This window comes from Drosophila virilis, chromosome 4, assembly GCF_030788295.1.
Source record: "Drosophila virilis strain 15010-1051.87 chromosome 4, Dvir_AGI_RSII-ME, whole genome shotgun sequence".
NCBI lineage: Eukaryota > Metazoa > Arthropoda > Insecta > Diptera > Drosophilidae > Drosophila > Drosophila virilis.
In genome coordinates, this window is record NC_091546.1 from 17,699,288 (window position 1) to 17,718,296 (window position 19,009).

General features: G+C 42.1%; 1 protein-coding gene and 1 long non-coding RNA gene across 4 annotated transcripts in view; both read left to right on the forward strand.

Moving 5' to 3' along the window:
* LOC116651466 (uncharacterized) overlaps positions 1–19,009 on the forward strand; it is a 53,594-nt gene that overhangs the window by 19,689 nt on the left and 14,896 nt on the right. For 2 of the 3 annotated variants that reach the window (XR_011416605.1, XR_004304468.2), the window contains exon 1: positions 14,382–14,576. The exons of the other annotated variant lie outside the window; for it this stretch is intronic. This is a non-coding gene — a long non-coding RNA (uncharacterized lncRNA). Of the gene's footprint in view, positions 1–14,381; positions 14,577–19,009 lie in introns of those variants that run through there. 3 annotated transcript variants of the gene reach the window in all.
* LOC6629186 (C-type lectin 37Db) lies at positions 3,147–4,149 on the forward strand. Its single transcript, XM_002051555.4, has 2 exons — positions 3,147–3,249; positions 3,316–4,149. The coding sequence occupies exons 1-2, from the start codon at positions 3,190–3,192 to the stop codon at positions 3,934–3,936; spliced, it is 681 nt and encodes a 226-aa protein (XP_002051591.1). The 5' UTR covers positions 3,147–3,189; the 3' UTR covers positions 3,937–4,149.

The following is a 19,009-nucleotide window of genomic DNA, read 5'->3' on the forward strand; positions in this document are numbered from 1 at the left end:
GAGAAATCTAATATAAATAATTAAGAAATATTCTTCATAGATCTTAAAAGTCTCTCATTTTCTTGTTTTCTTCTTAATTAATAAAACGCAGTTATTACTAAATATTTGTATTTGTAGCAGTGTATTTGCGTTGCTGCTGTTAGTGTTGGCTGCGCTTGATTGCATTGCATGAGGCCCTCGTCATTTGGCATCGTCGTCCATCTTGGCACAACGTCAGAATGTGCGATTCGTTAGCTTTGGCGGTTGCTGGGGCATAAATCACTCCTTGGTCTGGGCCTGATCGCTTAGCGATCCTCCTTCAACTTCACCTCTAAGCAGCTCCAGCTCCCACTGCTGCTGCTGCTGCTCCAGCTCCTCCTTCTCGTCTGCTGTTGCAGCAACTTTTTTGCTTGCTGCGTTTCGTTGATTAATAATTAATTTGTGTCTTCTTGCCTGCGGTCGTCGTCGTCGTTGCCGTTGCCGTTGCCGTTGCGGCTCACCTGACGACCTGACTCCTTTATAATGAACGGTTTGTGTGTGTGCCAGGACATTCGTCGTACATCATCGAAATGCGCGCCCAGTGCCCATATGCCAAACGTCTCTGGCTGATTGCTTTGGCTCACAGGTTGCCGGGGCTCCTCCTTAGCTTAATGCATAAATTCTTTTGGCCAGGCCTCCTCCTAACCGGTATTTAATACAACAACAACAACCGCTCAGGCATAAATTAAGCGAAAGGTGTTTATACATTCGACAATAAATCAATTAACAAATTTGTAATTATTATGTTCATAAATCTCGGCTTGAAGGCCGCATCAGTAGCTTAAATTCACGATTAAAATATTTTGATAGTCACACCCCAAAAAAATAACAAAGCGGAACAGGCTTCATCAGCCAGCTAAGACATGAATTGGGCAGCGATCTCTAGTTAGTTTTAGATGTTCATCTTGTCGCTGTCTTTCCTCAGATGGGCTTACAAATTTTGCTATAAATCAAGTCGAAGAAGTTCGGCCTCCGTCTAAATATGCGAATATGCGAAGTGAATTTGGCTCGAATCACGTGGCTTTTTTGAAATCTAAACTTTTAGTTCTTCCACTCATTTTCCACACAATAAAATGAATTTAGTACGAACTATGTGCTTTTCTTCACAGCTGAACTTTTTTCACGTCTTTTTCACCCCACGATGTGAATATCTTCATTTAAGCCAAGCAAGTCTCTAATTGGTTATTCCACATTCATTCAATATTACATTCTAAAGTTTTTGCGTGGCTCATATCGTTGTTTTCTGTAAAATTCCTTCTCTTCCAATTTTTGTTTGACTTGGTTTTTTTTTTGCTATTCCATTCAATTTGCGCATCAAGTTTGAGTTGCATTTTTTTTCTTTTTTTTTTTGTGTTTGCGTTCGCGCCCTTTTAATGGCCAGAGCAGAGGCTGTTAACCAGATGTGTTGCCCGGATCTCTCACGCAGGGGCCACTTCATGGACGGCGTCAGGCGGCGTCGTCATCAACAAGAATATCGTCAAATTTGAGGGCCTGTGCCAGGGCCCATTTAAAATCACTTTGCGGCAACGCCACGCCCCCGTCCTCGCCAGCGCCGTGTTATGCATAAATAAACGCCGTGACCCCGGCGCCTACACGCTCGATTCCCGGCCCCCTTCGTGGCCTGGGCCCAGTCCGTGGCTGAGCGAGCTTTGGCGTCATTTGCTTATCCTTTTGACTCTCGACGTAGCCGTCATCGTGATTGATGGCAACTTGGCCTGGCCCTGGGCCTGTAATATGGCCAGTTTCGGCAACTCTTGGCCCCAAAAGTTATGACGTGTTAATCATGGCGCATAAACATACCAAATTGTGGGCGTCACCTGCTCCGTGCCACGATGACGGATGTGCCCCGACGAATGTGTGGAAGAGCGGCCATTAGCAAAGTGCCAACGGCCATGCCACCGAAATGGAAGATTATCTCATTATTGGGTGGGGGCATTTTAAGAAATTGAGCACCAATTTACAGAAATTAAGGAAGAAATAAAACACCCTGCGCACATAAAAATCTGCTTTTGACAAGTCGGAGTGCTCTAGTCATAAGTGACTGACTAGTGCATGTCCTGCATCCCAAGAAGAACTAAATTTATGTTATGGAAACACTTCGGAGGTTATAGTCCAATCTGTCCACATTTTTTAAATTATTAAATCTTTTAAGTTATGCTTAACAAACCTTGTCTTGCCCTGCAACAAAAAGCGTTATTTCCAACTCGATGTCGGGCTTTGCAAATATTCTCCAAATTGAAGAAAAAACCTGCCTGCATATCACATGCCCTGAAGGACTTGAAGAAAATAGGTTTCTTTGTGGGCAAATTTGGTAAATTGCAGTGTGATTGCATAGTGATGCCCAAGGATATTTCGGCGTGCATCGAACTAATGCAATTTTCTCAACAATTACCATAAAGGAGCCGAGTACAAATCACAAGGACTTCTGTTGCGAAATTAAACCAAAAACCAAATCTGCGACGTTGTCTGCGTTTTTTCAATTCAAATTCAATTTCGATGCGCTTGGCAATTCCCATTGCAAATGGCAAAGGATCTACATACACCCAAACACCCTTGCCAACATTGCAACTACACTGAGCAGCAGGATGAGGCTGTTGTTGTTCCAGCAGCAGCTGCTGCTTCCTCCCCTGTTTTAGCTCTTCGTATGGACCACGGCTCGGCGGCTATGCGTTGGGGGCAGCAAAATACTTCGTGGAGTAAATCTAATTTCGCTGGACAAGTGACTGGCATTGATTGCCGATATTTGGAGGCCAGCTACAAGTTGTATGATGGGTGAAATGCCAGGGATCGCCTCGAGTTAAGCCTTTAGCTGATGTACAACATATTCCAGGCAAACTTTGTTGGGCAAACAAAAAGAGCCGAATCTAATTTTGAAGCAAGCCACAATTTGTCTCGAAAAGAAATTGTAAGCAAATCTTTGCCAGTTGGGAAAACTTGGCTTACGAACCGAACGACAATCGGTTCGGACTTGCAGCTACTTTCTCTAATGCATAAAAAGTTTTTAAGCTTCAAGGCTATGGATTCGGTAAAAAGATCTGCATGAAATTAAAATTAAAAGCACTTGAAAATTTGACTGCAACTAATGACAATTTTCGCATTAACCATATAAAAAAAGCAGCTTTTCAAACGGCACACTTTAGTTGAATGCTGACTCTGGAATAGTAAATCGTAATGAAAGTAATTTTAATATTTCTGCTTATTTCCATTCCTGCACGTCAAGTGAGCTGTGAAGTGAGTTCGTCTATCCATTCTCTTTGGATTGTATATTATATATAAATCGTGTGCATCGTCTTACAGGCTTCCAAGGAGCTGTTGCAGTACAGGACGCGCAGTGTTGATAAATGCCTAAAGGCCGGCGCAGTGTTGATAGATCGCATGATTAAAATGCAGACCGATTTTAATGAGCTGCAGTCAAGCCAGAATACAAATGCCCGAGATAAGATGGCGAATATTACAGCACTGATAAACGACAAGTTCGATGGGATCGATAAGAGGTTCAATTTCAAGAATCCACCAAAAAGTCCATTCGAGAAAATTGGTTCTAAGTACTATTATATTGAGTTAGAAACCAAGAGTAACTGGTTCGATGCTGCGCACAAATGTCGCCAATTAAGCGGACATTTAATCAACTTAAGGAACGACAGGGAATATGATAATATAAGCAAGCATTTAATGAATTCTAATCTATCTGCTTCCGAAGCCAATCGTTTCTGGCTGGACATGAATGATCTCAGTGTTGAGGACCAATTCCTATCGTTGACTACGGGCCTGAACGTGACATTCGCCCACTGGGAGGCGAATCAACCGGATGACTTTGACAACGAAGATTGCGTGGAACTAAGGATCAAACAGAATAGATTTGTTATGAATGATGCCAGCTGCGAGACCAAGAAATATTTCATATGCCAGAAGGCATAAGCCATATGAAGATCTAGCAGTTAGCGACATTGTTCCACCATGTTGTGGAATACTTGAAGTAAATTAATTAAATATGCAAGCTGATTTTAGTTCAGTAAGGCATATTTTCAAAAAATATAATGTAAATATTTAGTTAGCTGGTTCTAGATCCTCGGAACGAAATAACTAGTAAATGGACGTGATTTGGAGATAAATAAATGGTAATATATTCTGCTTACAAAGATATTTTCATCAAACTCAATCAAACTTTGGGGCTAAACATATCTTAAGTTCAAGTAATTAGACTTTAAACCCTTTGATTTATCGAGAACGAGTTCCCTTAAATAACTAATTGGTTCGTAATAGATGAGATTTACACTCTCATATCAATTTGTGATATATCTAAGAGTCATAAGGGAAGTATTGAGAGTTTTTTTAGTCAAGTTAATTGAATCCAATTTATAGAAAGCAACTTGATTATTGTCGTCTAACATATTCAGGTCATATTTAAGGCAACTAAACTGTGCCTAGGCGGATAGGTTAGTTACTTTAATCTGTGGGCCACGCACTTCTGTGTTTAGTTTTGATTGGGATCCACGTAAGCAGCCATAGATATTTGCCATTTCAATTTCAACTGCATTTCGTTTGGCATCGTTGTGCCATCAACTACTCTGATTAGTCGTCCTGGCTGGGTACGCATCATTTCATAGCCGATTGGACAACGGCCGTTCGCTGGTGAAGCCCAACTGGATGCGGATTGGATTTGTTCAGCTGCTGCTGCAGCTGCCACTGCGTGTGGTGTGGAATGTGCGTCTGTGTTTTTAGAAAATAAAATTGCATTTTCATGAACCTTTGGCCAGGAATTTATCTGGTGCACAGATTTTCCCAACCCCTTCCTTCGTCCCGCTCAGGCACAGGCCTCTCCAAATAGGCACGCACGTAGCATAAAGCGCATAAATAGCTAGCACAGGCCGAACAGCGCCCACAACCCGTGCTTCAACTCCTCTCACCCCTCACATACTCCAGGCCTGGTGGCATCAGCAATTGTCCCAGCTATGGTCAGGACATGCGTGCATATTTACGAGTCGGCTGTGGCGGCATCAGCTGCACCAAAAACTCGATTGCCTCGTCCTGTGCCTCGTCCGCCTGCCTCCTCCTCATGCTCATCCTCATCCTCCAGTGCACTGGAGCACTACGCTGTGGTTGTCGAGAGTAACTGGGAGGGTCTGTGGGGCTGTTGGCGTCACAAAATAATTACCAAAGCTGGGCCTCGCTTCGGTCGCTCGCTCGGTGATTGAGTTGGCAAAACGTTGCACTCGATTTGATTTTTTTGGATTGGGGTTTGGGCTTTGGGGCCTTGGGTCTGGTATATATGCGCCAGCCCTAGCTGGAATTTATGCGTGTGCCATTGGGCCCAAAGTTTGTCGGTTTTTAAGCTAATTTGGCGAGCATCCTGGCTGGCCGGCTGGCTGGCTAACTGCACTGCACTGCACTGCATTGCTGGACGTGGAGCATTTGAGTGAGTGAGCAAGATTTAGTGGCACACATAAATGCCAAAACCGAAATGCTCCAACAGCAAATCACGGCCAGAATGACACGCCCACCTCGATTGCGGTGCGCTCGGTTTGCAGATTTTTGGCACAACCGTGCAGACAGACAGGCCGAGCTGCGCCGGGATGACCGGGCGGAATGGGTGAGCGGGACAGTTGTTGGGCAGCTGAGCTGAGAGCGATTGGGTCTGGTCGGTGCGAGCGCAGTGCAGTGCAGCAGGGAACCTCATGATTTGCCCATAAATGCAACAACAACAACAACAATGGCTATGCGGAGGGTAGGGCAAGAGCATGACATGTTTGTGCACCAGACAAGCAAATGCGGGCAAATTTGAATAAAGTTGAAAATGAGAGGCTATAATTGCGGTCCTCGTGCTGCTGCACCTATGGCAGCTCATCTGAAAGGACTTTAAGTAGCAGTTGACTTAACTAAAGCACACGGTTTGCCAGTCTTGATTTAAATTCTGATACAGATAACTAACTTTGTATATTTTGCTATACAACTTTGATGTATCTGCACTCTCTGATGTCTCTCAAACTCTCACTAATATTACCTATTGATTAGATATTTTCCGCCATTTACCACACGCTTTATTTTAAATCAGCAAAGCGAGTCCCATGACAAATCAAATCATTCAATTCATTTGCCCTGAGACACATAAAATGTTTTACAAAACAGCTTCCACTTATATTCCTCAATTTTTGGTGGAATCCGCTAATCTCCCATGTAGCTTTGATTTATTTACTCTTCGTCCCTCTCTCTCTCTCTTCCCTACTCTCTCTCTCCCTTCGGTCTACCTCGTTTTTTTTATTCCCAGTGCTTCGATTTTAATCTACAGTTTCCATTTGTTTCGTCAGCAAAATAAGTACCAGAGAATAATAAAATTACAAAAAGCAATTTCCACTTATGTTGAGAAATTGTAAGTGAAATATGACAAAAGTTAATGAAAATAACTGAGGTATTCCTTCTCGTCACAAACTATTTCAAACATTCGTTTAAAGAAAGGAACTAGGTTTGGAATATGGTAACTTATTGGCTAAATTTCTTGATTTATAAAATAATTTCCACTAATATTTCGCACATGTGGGTGAAATTTGGCCAAAGTAGATGATGAAAGCAGGGTATGGGGTTTGGGGCATGGCAACAACAAAATGTCTTTTTCTTACACTCTCCTTGACCGATCGTCAATGAAACTTTTGTCTGGTGTCTAAGTGCATTCGCCAACGTCTCAAATCAGCAATCCATGATGTTGTGTGTGTGATTTTTTCTTATGTCAGCAGCATCCACCGCATCATCATTGCCATTAACCAATCGAGTTACCAATTGGCCAACTCAGGCCGCAGCAAGTGTGGGCCTGCCTGCAGCTGTTGCTGCATGTGTCACTCGTTATCGTTTCACCCGTTCTTCACACTGGCATACCCCCGCACAGCCGTGCCACCTGCCCATTGTCTCGGGCTCTGCCTAAGGCTGGAGGCTTCTCGGTGTCCCTCGTCGTCGTCGTCGTCATTGTCGTCGACTCCAATAAATCAGTTTGATTTATTCACCTTCGCTGATCGTACTTTTTTTTTTTTTGTTTATTTCGATTGTTGTCATTGTCGTCGCTGTGTGTTGCCCCATCGGTTTTGTTGTTCTTGTTGTTGTGTCTTCACGCGCGTGCTTGCAACTCGCTGGGCTCTTCTATGCATCGATCCGTGCCCCATGGGCACAAGCAAGCTCCTCAGTCCCAGTGCCATTCTGATCGCGTTTCCAACAAATATCACCTGAGCTGGGACTGTCTCGCTGGAGCGTCTAATTCAATTTAGCATGCGACTACAACAACAACAACAACAACTACAGCAACAACATCATATGGCAAATATTCGTTTCGTGACATTTGATTTTATATTAAGATTAACCGTATTTGCTAAAGCAAACAATTGCCTCGAGCTGCTTGAATATCTATAGAATATTCTTTTAAGTATCTTTATGAATTTGACTGATATTTATTTCATGTACTTTGAATGAAATACAACAAATTACATTTAATTAAAAGAATATATATTCTTGGAGAATAGAACATGTTAATTTCAAAAGCAAAATTGTATTTTACTGTACTAAAATATAAGTTGATCGTAAGACCCTGAACTTGTGTTGCATTCACTTTTTGATTTATTAAATAAATAAGTAAATAAATAACCACAAATCGCACAGCTGGTTGTGAATCTGTTGCCACCTTCCTGATATGTATGAGCCATGTTTGAAACGTTATGGAAATCAAAATTCATGAAAATCTCAAAATGTGAACAATGGGCTCTGTCATAATACAAGCGACCCGTTTGTTCTACGTAGAAGTCTTTTGCACTTGTAATGTTTCCCGCGAGTCAGTTGGCTGACAAGAAATTTATATTAATTTATTACAGTTCAACTGACAGAGAATTAAGCGAGAGACAATTTATGGTTTTGTTTTCAGCGCATTAAGCTGAAAAGAAAGAAGACATCGTTTATGCAAATGTCCAACGAGCTTTCCAGGGTTTTGCTCATCAATCGCGTTCGCTGAGCGCATGCGACAAATTGCGCTGATTCCCAAGTCTCTGCGAATGAGTTGAGCTATCGAGTACAGCAACAATCGATAATTGGCATCAATTAAAACAAATATCGATAGCATTAATACTAAAATCGATAAGTTTGCAACCAGGTACTAGTATAATAAGAAAATAAGATACTAAGCGTTTTTTTAAATAACTGTATCCAAATGTTTCTAACTGGCGATAGGATTTATATTGTAGATATGTAAATGCGATCAGCTTATATAGCTGGGTAAGATAGTCCAGCTGTCTATCGGAGTAAGCACTTCCGTTATCCGCTGTTGCCTTTAAATCGATATGTATTGACATTATGCCTATCCAGTTGTTTATTTAGTTAAACAGAAATTAATTTAATAATATTTGTATATCTACAGCCGTTGACTTTAAATCGATAAATATCGATATTTCGTTATTTGAATTCTTTATTAACTTCCCCTAGATATTAAATTTATCAACATCGACGTTGTGTCATCTCTAGGGCAACAAACGGTATTAGTTACAGATATTTGCATGTTCAGGGCCAATAGCTTAATTACGACGACCCACATTCGCAGTGGAATCCATTCGCTCGTCATTCATCCGCTGGCGACAAGAGACAGCGACAGCGACAGCGCCAGAGACAGTTAGCGACAGCAACATTTTGTCGCGACAACATTTCGGCAGCGACGGCAACTGTCGCCAACTGTTTGGTGTCGCCGTGTCGCCAGCTCTGGCTGTGACATCTCTCGCCGCTTGATTTGGATACATTCAGCACTTAACTCTGCATGCTAGAGTGAGAGCCATACAGTAGTGAGATGGAGCGAGAGGGACAAGGAGAGTGAGAGGGGTGGTAGAGTCACTCACACATTGGCATCATCATTAGCAAAGAGCTGCGGCGACGCGACGTTGATGCTGTTGGCAGCCTTGTCGCAGTTTCTACTGTCAAAAATTGATTTACCGTTTTAATTTTAAGTTAAAAACCTGTCAAAAATAAATCATTCAATCGCTCGCTCGCTCACTCACGCGCTCGCCGCTCAGCCGCCTCTTTTGCCTCTTTTTCTGCCATTGGCTCCACGCTCATCTCTCACCCTTTGCCATACACTCGGGCACACACACATGCACACTCACTATATTTCGCATATTTACGCATTTTGGAGCGCCACTGCTAGACAGTGTGACCCAGTTGATCCACTCCATAGCCCCTACCCCCCGCCCCCAACGGCACCCCTCTGCCCCTCTGGGGTATGACGAACGCGTAGTCACATCTCATTCGCCGCCATTCATTAAAGTCGGAAGTTTCAGTGTCTGCGTGCGCCAAGCAAAGGTCTTCGCATTCATTCATGAATTGTGCCCGTAATTGAAGTACTAGACGGGTCTGACACTTTTTAATTGAGATATTAATTCAAGTTTTCTTATACCCCTTTACCCATTAGAAATGCTTGACAAGAAGGCACATCAAATTAAGCAACAGGCTGATTATGTCAGCCTTAGCTCAAAAGCCAAGTTAATGTAGCTACAGACTAACTTACAGCAGCTCTTACATATTCATCTTTTAAGTTTCTTGGCTAGAGATATATATGACCCATTAACCCATTAAAGTGCCCTTGGGAAGATGAGGTTCAGGGGGATATACATATATATGTATGTAAAATAAATTAGGATATATATATATTCCAGTAATATTTATAGAGTTATTAATCCCCCGTTTTCTTTAATTAATAACAATAAAGCAAAGTTTGGATTGAGATCAATTAAGAGGCAATCCATAATGTTGTCTCAAAGCGTTTGCCTAAATCTATCAGGAAAATATTAGTCAATAAGCTAATTAAATACTTAACATTCAAGGCTATTGCTGTGGCCACAACCGGATATTCAATATCAATATCAATTCAGTCTCTCATGCCCCAGACATCGAAGCTTACAGTCATGTCCATCAATATGCATATACATATGTACATATATATAGATAAGTCGAGTCTTGCCCGGTGGGACTGTGGAAGGGGGGGGACGAGGACTGGGGCAGTAGCGAATGTTCACACGCGCCTAGTTTGGCCGATAATTGATGCATTATAATCGCAGCGAGATGTGATTGATTATGACAGGTGTGCACAGTCATGTGAAAACCAAGTGAATTCCAATGCCGCCAAAATGATTTGCTTGATTGACAAGCAGGTCAAGTTGGATCCCAGTGCCTGGTGCCACAGCCATGCTCAAGATCACCGCCAGCTGCACTCGCCAGAGTCAGCATGTTGGGGTTGGGGCGAGGCAGCTGCATTCTCTGGGCTTGCACCGCGCTCCGCTGGCGACAAATTTACGCATGGCGCGACAGGTTCATTAATTGATGTGCACACTGTCGCCGCACGAGCTGGCCAAACGAGACCTGGCCGGGAGTAGGAGCTGCAGAGCTGCCGGGCTGCACCGGCAGCTGCGCAGGCGCCAATGCCGGATGGCGTTGCGTGCGGTGGCCGCTTTCGGTGGATATTTCTTAATCGATATCGAAATGATTTACGTTTGCTGCCTAATGAGTTCGCATACACAAACACTGCCGGAGACACTGGGCCAACTGGACGGCCAATTTTTCCTTTCACGCAACAGCTACGCGGCGGCTTTCAATTTTTAACATCAAGTCCGCGGCTACCGGCTATCAATCTCTGACATGATGTGGCTAAAACTGAACAGTTTTTTCTTTACTTTTATTTTTTTTCTGCATTTATTTTTCCCTCTTGATTGGCATTTCAATTAACGAATTAGTCATTTGCATGCGGTCGCTTCAAGTTTGTATTTTAATGCCGCACTTCCTGCTCTTGATCGCTGCCATCTTAGCTCATCCCTTTTGCACAGCCGCACAGACCAGACCTTGTTCATCATTGGTCAGTCCTTACTGTAGGCGTGCAGCGCCTCAGCTCGGATGCTAATGACAGCAATCCATCAACTGTTTTTCTGGGGGTTGCTCTCGCTTCACAGTTTCAGATATCTGTTTCGGAAATCAACCCTTAAATTTGATTGATTTCTGTCATGGGCGCCAAAAAAAATGTCTGCTCTTCAATAAATTTATATTGAATTGGATTATAGTGCCAGATGGTTAGCTATTGGAATTCTAAGTACTGAGATACTGAGATTTCAATTGTACACTCTATTTTACTAAAGCTAAAGAAAAGGACAGTCTACTTTAAGCTATAATAAATTAAAGCAAATGTATCTCATTCAAAAAGTCAAAATATCTATTCATATAAAATAATATTATTATTATATATTGCCCATACGTAAACTCTTTCAATTTCAGTTTGGGAAATTATAAATATGTGTAATTTCCTTAAATCTGAGATAGTATAAAATAACTTTAACGAACTTGTTAAAAATTAATAATAATAAGTACTATTATCTTAAAGTTTATATGTGATTCGTAATAATCTCAGATAACCGATATCTCTGATATATCTTATATCTAGTTAATCTCCCTAGATAAACTAATATTTAGTGGATATTATTATGTACTGCTAGCAGGCCTAGGTAATACTATATTCAGATATAGTAATTATAAGCTGTATTATTGTAGTATAAATAAGCTACTAACTGTTATAAGACAGATCTTCGTCTTTTGCTGTTGCTCCTAGAACTTGGTTGCAGCCACAAAGCATATCTAACCACGCACAACCCTCATCTTCTACTCTCCCTATTACTCTCTCTCTCTCTCTCTCTCTCTCTCTCTCTCACTTCCTCTCTTTCCACTGATGCTGCTCAGCATTTCAACGCATTTTATGCTGAGGCGCGTTTCATGTGCGGGTGCTGTGGACATATTTATGTCGCTTTTGGGAACATTTCATCCTCATAAATATTATTCATGGTCTCGTTCACTCTTTAGTGCTGCCCCAGCCCTTAGCCCAAGCCCAACCCCCTACCCCAATGCTGCTGCTGTTTCAATACTGCTGAGCTTTCAAATTGCACAACACGGAAAGTTCGTTACTGTGCTCAACGCCCCGGCAACGATGGGGACAGAGATGGAGACGAAGACGGGGTCGGAGACGATGACGACGTCGAGGAGGACAACATGTGAAGAAAAATAGCAAGGAATCCATCAGATAAGTGCGAGCCAACAATGTCTATCGCTGTCTCGCTTACACTGCCAGTCTCTGCCTTCTTCTCTATCCTCCTGCTTTTTTTTTTTTTGGTAGTAAATTGTCAATGTGACAGGCGATGTGAGTCGCAGTTGCCAGCTAAAAGGAATCCCGGCCATCATTTACTCGGCCTCGCACACCTTCCATGTCTTGGGCCCGGCAATTTCTTGGGTTTGATTTAATGTTGCGTGTGATATATCACAGTCCGGCCAACAACAAGAACAACTACAGCTACAACCACTAGACGCCTTTTGCCTTCATTTTACGCTTATCGAACTGTTCTTCCGTTTCCACACAGCCCAACCCCCAACCACTTTGCCACATTTAATTTTTGGGACGCTTCACATGTGCTGCAGGGAGGAGAGGGGATTTAAGGGGGCGACAATGGCGTCGCCGCTGTTCACTGCCAGTTTGTCAGTCAGTCAGACCGCCAGTCTGTCTGTCAACACTTACACATCTTATTCACTGCTCACTCTTAGCTACTTCATGTCTTTGTCTCTCATTTGTGGCCAAGCCCAACTTGTCTCTTTCTCTCCGTCTCTGTCTCTTTCTTGCGCCTCTCCCTCTTGTCTTTTGCCATCAACTTCAATTCAATGGGCTGCCAATAAATCACTCATTTCGTTGCAGTCTCGTATTCTCCTACGCTCATTGACCGACTACTGTCGCAGGCACAGTGGAATGTGAACTTAAGTTCAACTATTTGCAGAGTCAAGCTGAACTCCGCCAATAAGCTGATGAAAAAACTTGTGTTTTTCCAAAAGTCATATTTCAGCCAAATATATATATATTAATATGCAATGTTTTTCTTTTTTGTCAGTACTTTTTAGGATTGGTTTTCTCTTTGCCATAGACATGCTCATCAATTTTGAGCAATCCAAATAAACATAATTATGTGTAATATTTTAAAACTCACCAATTTTGTTCAATCTTATCGAACTCTTTTTCCATTGCTTTTATCATGTGTTTAAATTTCCAAGTGAGACGCATAACTAAGTGTAGATATTTTTACACATAAAACTATATATTCCATGATTGGGCGATTCGAATTTTTAACTCCTTATTCCCATATTTGCTCCACTGTGCCGTATCAAAGTAAGACCACAAAGTCTGTGCGAGTTTGTCATTGGACTGCTTCAAGTTAGCCTGGTCGGTGGGTCTGGCATGGAATGGTAGTAATACATAGTTGGTTTCTTGTACTTTGTTGGGTGGTTCGATTTCGTCTTTGATTTGTCACTTTGGGGGCTGTTGGCGTCGTTTTGTATCGAATGCGCTCGACGGCGTGGCCTAGCTTTAAATTGCAATGACGTCAAGTTGGCATGCTTCATGATTATGTCGGCTGTCCCATTCCCATTCCCATTCCCAAGCCCATTCCCGTTCCCATTTCCAATCCCAATCCCCAGCGAGGACCCCGGACGCGTCACTCTGTGTGGCTCTGGCTGTGGTGTTTGTTTGCAACTTCTGCGCGGTGTCTTCGACGTGCCCGAGTTGATTGTGTAAAAGTGCGAAAACGAGACGAAACGCTCTCTTATCTGGCGGGCCCCATCGATAGATGTCATCTTGAGTGATTTACCGTCAATTGGGGATGTTGTCTTCAATGAGTTTCTTCTTCTTTTTTTTTACTTCTTCTCGTTCTTCTTCTCTCTCAGATTTATGTTTATATTTATTTACGGTACGATGCGCCTGGGTCTTAGTCCTCAGCTTCTTGAGCACATGTATCTGTTAGTATCTGTAAATGTATCTGTTTCTGTATCTGCATCTGTATCTGTCCATCACTCTGCGGCAAGCCAGCGAGTGTAGATGCGAGGCTATTAAGAGAGCGAGCCAAAAATTAATCAATATTAAATGTCTCGAGTTGAAATTAAATTGGGCGAATTTCAATTTATGCGCTGCTTCGAATTCAATGGCTGTTATTTAACCTTGTCACAGCGTGCGATTAAGGAAGATAATGTCTTCTTTTATACAACTTGATCAAAGACTGGACCTGTAAAGGTGTGAAATAAGCATTAGATAAATTGGGATAATAAATAATAAAAGTTAATAATAAAAGTTAACACTAAAGTAAACTTATTGTATTAACTTATTTATGCTTTTTAAGTAAATTTAAAGATATGCATCTCAATCATCGACAGCTGTAAAATTTTGAGCCAAGCTTTTCTATAACAGAAACTTTTCTACATACTCTTTTCCCCGCTGGCTTGAATGCAGCTCGTTTAGAGCTCGAGTAATCAAGCAATTATTAGCTCAGCTGTCAGTTGGATTTGACAGGCATCATTATTTAACGCAAACCAGTCCGCAGTAATTTAGGACTTTGGCACCATGAGAAAAATGCACAGCGGACAGCCACGGAGATCGGATGACAAGAGTGCACACACGATCGGATTGGTAGACAAAAGCGGGGCAGACTTGCGGTGCTCAGGCAAATAGAGCCCAAAGAGTATTTCCACCTGTCCAAGTAAGTTTGATACCAGCCAAGGCCAACGACGCGACGACAACAATTCATAAATGTCGCTTAGATGACGCCAATTTATTGATGGATTAAAATAATGCTCCAGTTAGCTGTGAATTGGTCGGAATCAGAGGGGAGGGGGCAATGCATCAATCAGTTAAGCTCTTTGCAGCCGGGCACGAGCCATTTAAATGTGACCAAAACACTTTTGAGCAGACAATTTGAAATTCATAGTCAATTTACATGGCGATTATTAGCATTGACATTCCTCCCAGTCGGGGACCCCAGACAATTGCAAGCACAATCAATTAGGCGTTGAATTGATACAAGATACACACACACACACACATCGACATATGCAATACACATGTTGCCAGAGGCACGTGGACGGGGCTGTGCCACTGCCACCCACATGAATATGCAATTGCAACTGCGAGTACTCGTAGTCGTACTCGTACCCGTACTCTTATTTAAATTCGTATAAAATTCTTTTTCGTACCACGAGTATTACTCGTGTGATTGCCTTTTCTCAGCACATGATATCATTATATGGGTATTCTTAAATTGCCAGAATGTAATTATTAGGTGCAAGTGAATTATTAGGGACCCCCTCTGCAACATCTTATAATTCTTAGTATTGCGTAAAATATAAACCAAAAAAAAGTGAAAGAAGATCTTTGAGAATGAGTTTAATCGGATGGTAAGCCCAAAAATAATGCAATCCTTTTCTGCGAATTTTTCAATTCAATTTCAATTTCATTATACACTTATCTATTCTATATATATGAGTCCTAGAAGATATAATATTAGCATATATGCCAGAATTTTATCTCAGTTTCTTAATCGTGCAAGTATTTTTCTCTGTTTTCGTTTCGCTCCAGCAACACGTACATACATACTTGCTCTGATCAGGGCAATTATTGTCGCTGTGAGGCAACAGTTGTTGCTCTTTCCACGCCAGCAACAGCAGCAGCAACAACTGTGATTCGTTTGCTTGTCTTTGTCTGAAGTTTGCCTTTGCATTGAGGTTGCTTTTTATGATGAACATGCAAATCCGCTGGACAGTGAAGCCTCAGACCTGAATTCGTTTCTTCGCTGTGTCGCATTAAACTTGACAATTTATGGGGACTGCCATCGCCGTCGTCTTCATGAGTTAGTTGCCATTGCTTTTACTTTCATTGTGCCTCAAAATGTTGCATGTGGCATCGCGCATGTTGCCAAAGTGTGTCAGGATGTGCTTGTGTGTGTGTTTGTTGCTGATTAGCCGGCAGCAACAAGACGTATTGGTGCATGTGGCTGCTGCTGCTTTTGCTGCCGGGCAATTATTCAAAAAACTCTTAAATTATTGCATCGCATAGTTTTTGTATGTTGAACGTGTTGTTTTCTAGTTTGTGCGCTTGTAAATTCAATTTTTGTGCTCATTGCCATTATTGTGGCTGTTGTTGTTGTTGCCGCTCTCAACCCAGAAGCGTTTTTGCGGCCACGGAGCAACAACTACCATCATCAAATGCACATCAGCAGCAGCAACAGCAGCTGCCTGGTCAGATACATGAAAGATGCGCCTGCCCACATCATGTGCACGCAATCGACGACGACGACGACGCCGCCGCCATCACCAGCCCCACATGCAATGATCCATGCTCCATCGGACGCTTGGCGCCCCTCTAAATTCAGCATCATTCTGGTAGTTGGCTGCCGTCCGTTTGTCCGCCTGCGCCAGAGTCTGCGCCCCATGTGGCCATTTGGAGAAGGGAATTGTGTTAATCACAGCACCCAACGGTCAGCCATCGATGGCGTCTGTGCAGCTCCGCTGATGTTCATATCGAGCACTAGGAGTTATAAAATGTGGAAGCTCTGACGGGCCGAGAAATCGCCATGGGAGCCAAACTCTAGACAACTAGATATTTTGCACGAATAATATACGAAGCGCTAAGTTTTGAAGCATGTTTTGTATCTTAAGCTATCAGTTGAAGACTAAGTTCTTAAAGTAATTTAATAGGTAACTAAAAAGACTCTGCTAATTTCTCAAATTAATCAAATTTCTAAACTTAACCGAAAGCGTTTTGCTTCAAATTATCCAGACCGTTGTTTTTTAAATAATAAAAGACTTCAAGGTTATGCAAACTTCTGTTTATGATGGAATTTTCAGTGATTAAATTGTTGAGATTTAATCTAATTAAAATTCATATTTGATAAGCAAACAATGGGCCAAATTAGCGATATGATTATATAAATATGTCAACTGTGTTATTTGCATTGCAAATGATTGGCTTGAAATTTTTAGTGTGTTTAAAGCATGAACGAAATCAATTTACAGCCCTTGAATGGCCCGAATGACAACAAAATTGGCAACAGCAACAACTTTTGCCAATTTGGGCAGAAAGCAAATGTCAAAATCAGTAACAAACATTGATTAGAATTATGCATAAACGTGAAAGCTATTCTGGCCACAAAACACCTGCCACAACCCCCACACGCCATTTGCCAACACAGACCGCACACACACACACACACACACAGAGAATAAGTCACGAGCAATTTGAATGCATTTGCCAGATACACAGCTCGTAATTTCAAACGCTGTCAATTTCAAAGTCAATTTAATGCAAAAACGATATTTTTGCCTTCTTTTTTGATTAACAATAAACTAATCTCTCAAAACGTTGTTCTGGCTGCGTCCACATCGCATGTCTGGCTCCGCACAATGGCCAGCAAGGTGGTGAGGGGCGGGGCAACGAGGAGCATAGCAGGCGGAGGAGCGTGCAACGAGGAGCTTCTCGAGCCAGATACCAAGTACGAGCATTTGTTGCCGTCACGAATTTATACATTTTTCAGCTGCAAATCTCAACCTCAGCAGCAGATACGAGTTGCCCAACAACAGCTCATCAACGAGCTACACAACCGCAACAACAGCTACAACAACAACAACAACAACGACAACAACAAAAATAGTTGTACAACAAAAATGACCATCAAACGGTGGGTGGTCCGCCCGGAATTCTGGCCCGGCTGGCTTGTAAAAATATGTTTATTTAGAATATCAAAACCGAAAGTAATCGATTTAATAAACTGTCACCGACATGTGGCCAGCTGTCCCAGGTCTGGGGCCCAGCAGCTACTGCAAGCTCAAGTCACGATAATTGCAAATGTATCTCAAAGATACACACGCACACACACTCATACAGCTGACTGCATTGATGTCCTGCTTGCAGCATTTCATAAAGGGTTCGGTTTTTTTCTTCTCTCATTTCTATCTGCCTCTGCTTCATACAACAGAGTGGAAGCGAGTGTATCTCTGTGGGTGGCTGTAGGTGGGTATATCGTCAATGATATCTACGTGTATCTCGTAGCTACGTATCTCGTTAAGCGTTCCAATGCGCACACAGAGATCATTTCACATTTCACATATACTATATATATATATATATATATACATATATTGTATATGGTACGCTTGTGTGAAATCCTTTATGTTGATTACATTTCTGAGTTTATTTTATTAAAAATACTCGCATCGCAATGCAAGGATACATAAAAAAGAAAGAAGCAGCAGCAGCGGCAGCTCGTTGGCTCAGTCACAGTCAATATTGGCAGCGTCTGTGGCTTTTACCCCCTCACATGCCCCAGCCGAAAGAATCCCTACCCATTGCCTGCATCTGGTTATTGTGCTGACTGCCAAATGCACGTTGCATGTTCGGCTGCAAATTTGCAATGCAACCTGCCAGGCAGCTCAGCTGCTGCTCTGCTTTTGCTGCCAACAATAAAAAGGTAGCCATGTCCGCACTTATACATATCCTCACGCTCCCACTCGCACTCCTCGTACGCCCGTTCCATATGTAAGTATGATGAGTGCACTCACGAAATGTAACCTTTTACTGGGCAGCGGTTAGTTGTGGGCTTGCCAATTGAAAGCCCACTTGATAAGTTCAAAAATTAATTCTCTTACCACTCACACACACACCCACACACCACCATACACACGCACGCACACAACATGTGAAACATTTCAATTTTATCAGACATTTGACCTAATGCAGCACAATCGTATTTCATAGCTACCCGGGCCAAATGCTTTCCACCACTCACCCACTTGGAATATCTTTTGTACACTCTCATATTGCAGTCGACTGTGCATTAGGCTCGACCCGAAGTCAACTGAATTGGTTACATATGCATATTTATTATAAAAGTCAGTGAATAAGAAAATTTGTAAGGGGTTTCGGTTGAAGGTAAATCTACTCTCAGCTCTCTTAAGGAGATATTCATATTTGCCAAATATATCTTTCAAATTGCGTAGTTAGAGTTTAAAAATACAAACTTTGAGTTGTGCATATGCGTTTTATGTTATCAATAGATACCCTACAAAACTGGGGGGTTTCTTGTACTTAATATTTATGTTGACTTTGGACAGACAGACATTCATGGCTAAGACACTTAGC

Bases quoted from the DNA above. Each gene is read 5' to 3' on its own strand.
- LOC6629186 (XM_002051555.4), top strand. From the start codon at position 3,190: ATGAAAGTAATTTTAATATTTCTGCTTATTTCCATTCCTGCACGTCAA. The intron at 3,250-3,315 runs GTGAGTTCGTCT...ATCGTCTTACAG, and splicing joins CACGTCAAGTGAGCTGTGAA to GCTTCCAAGGAGCTGTTGCA.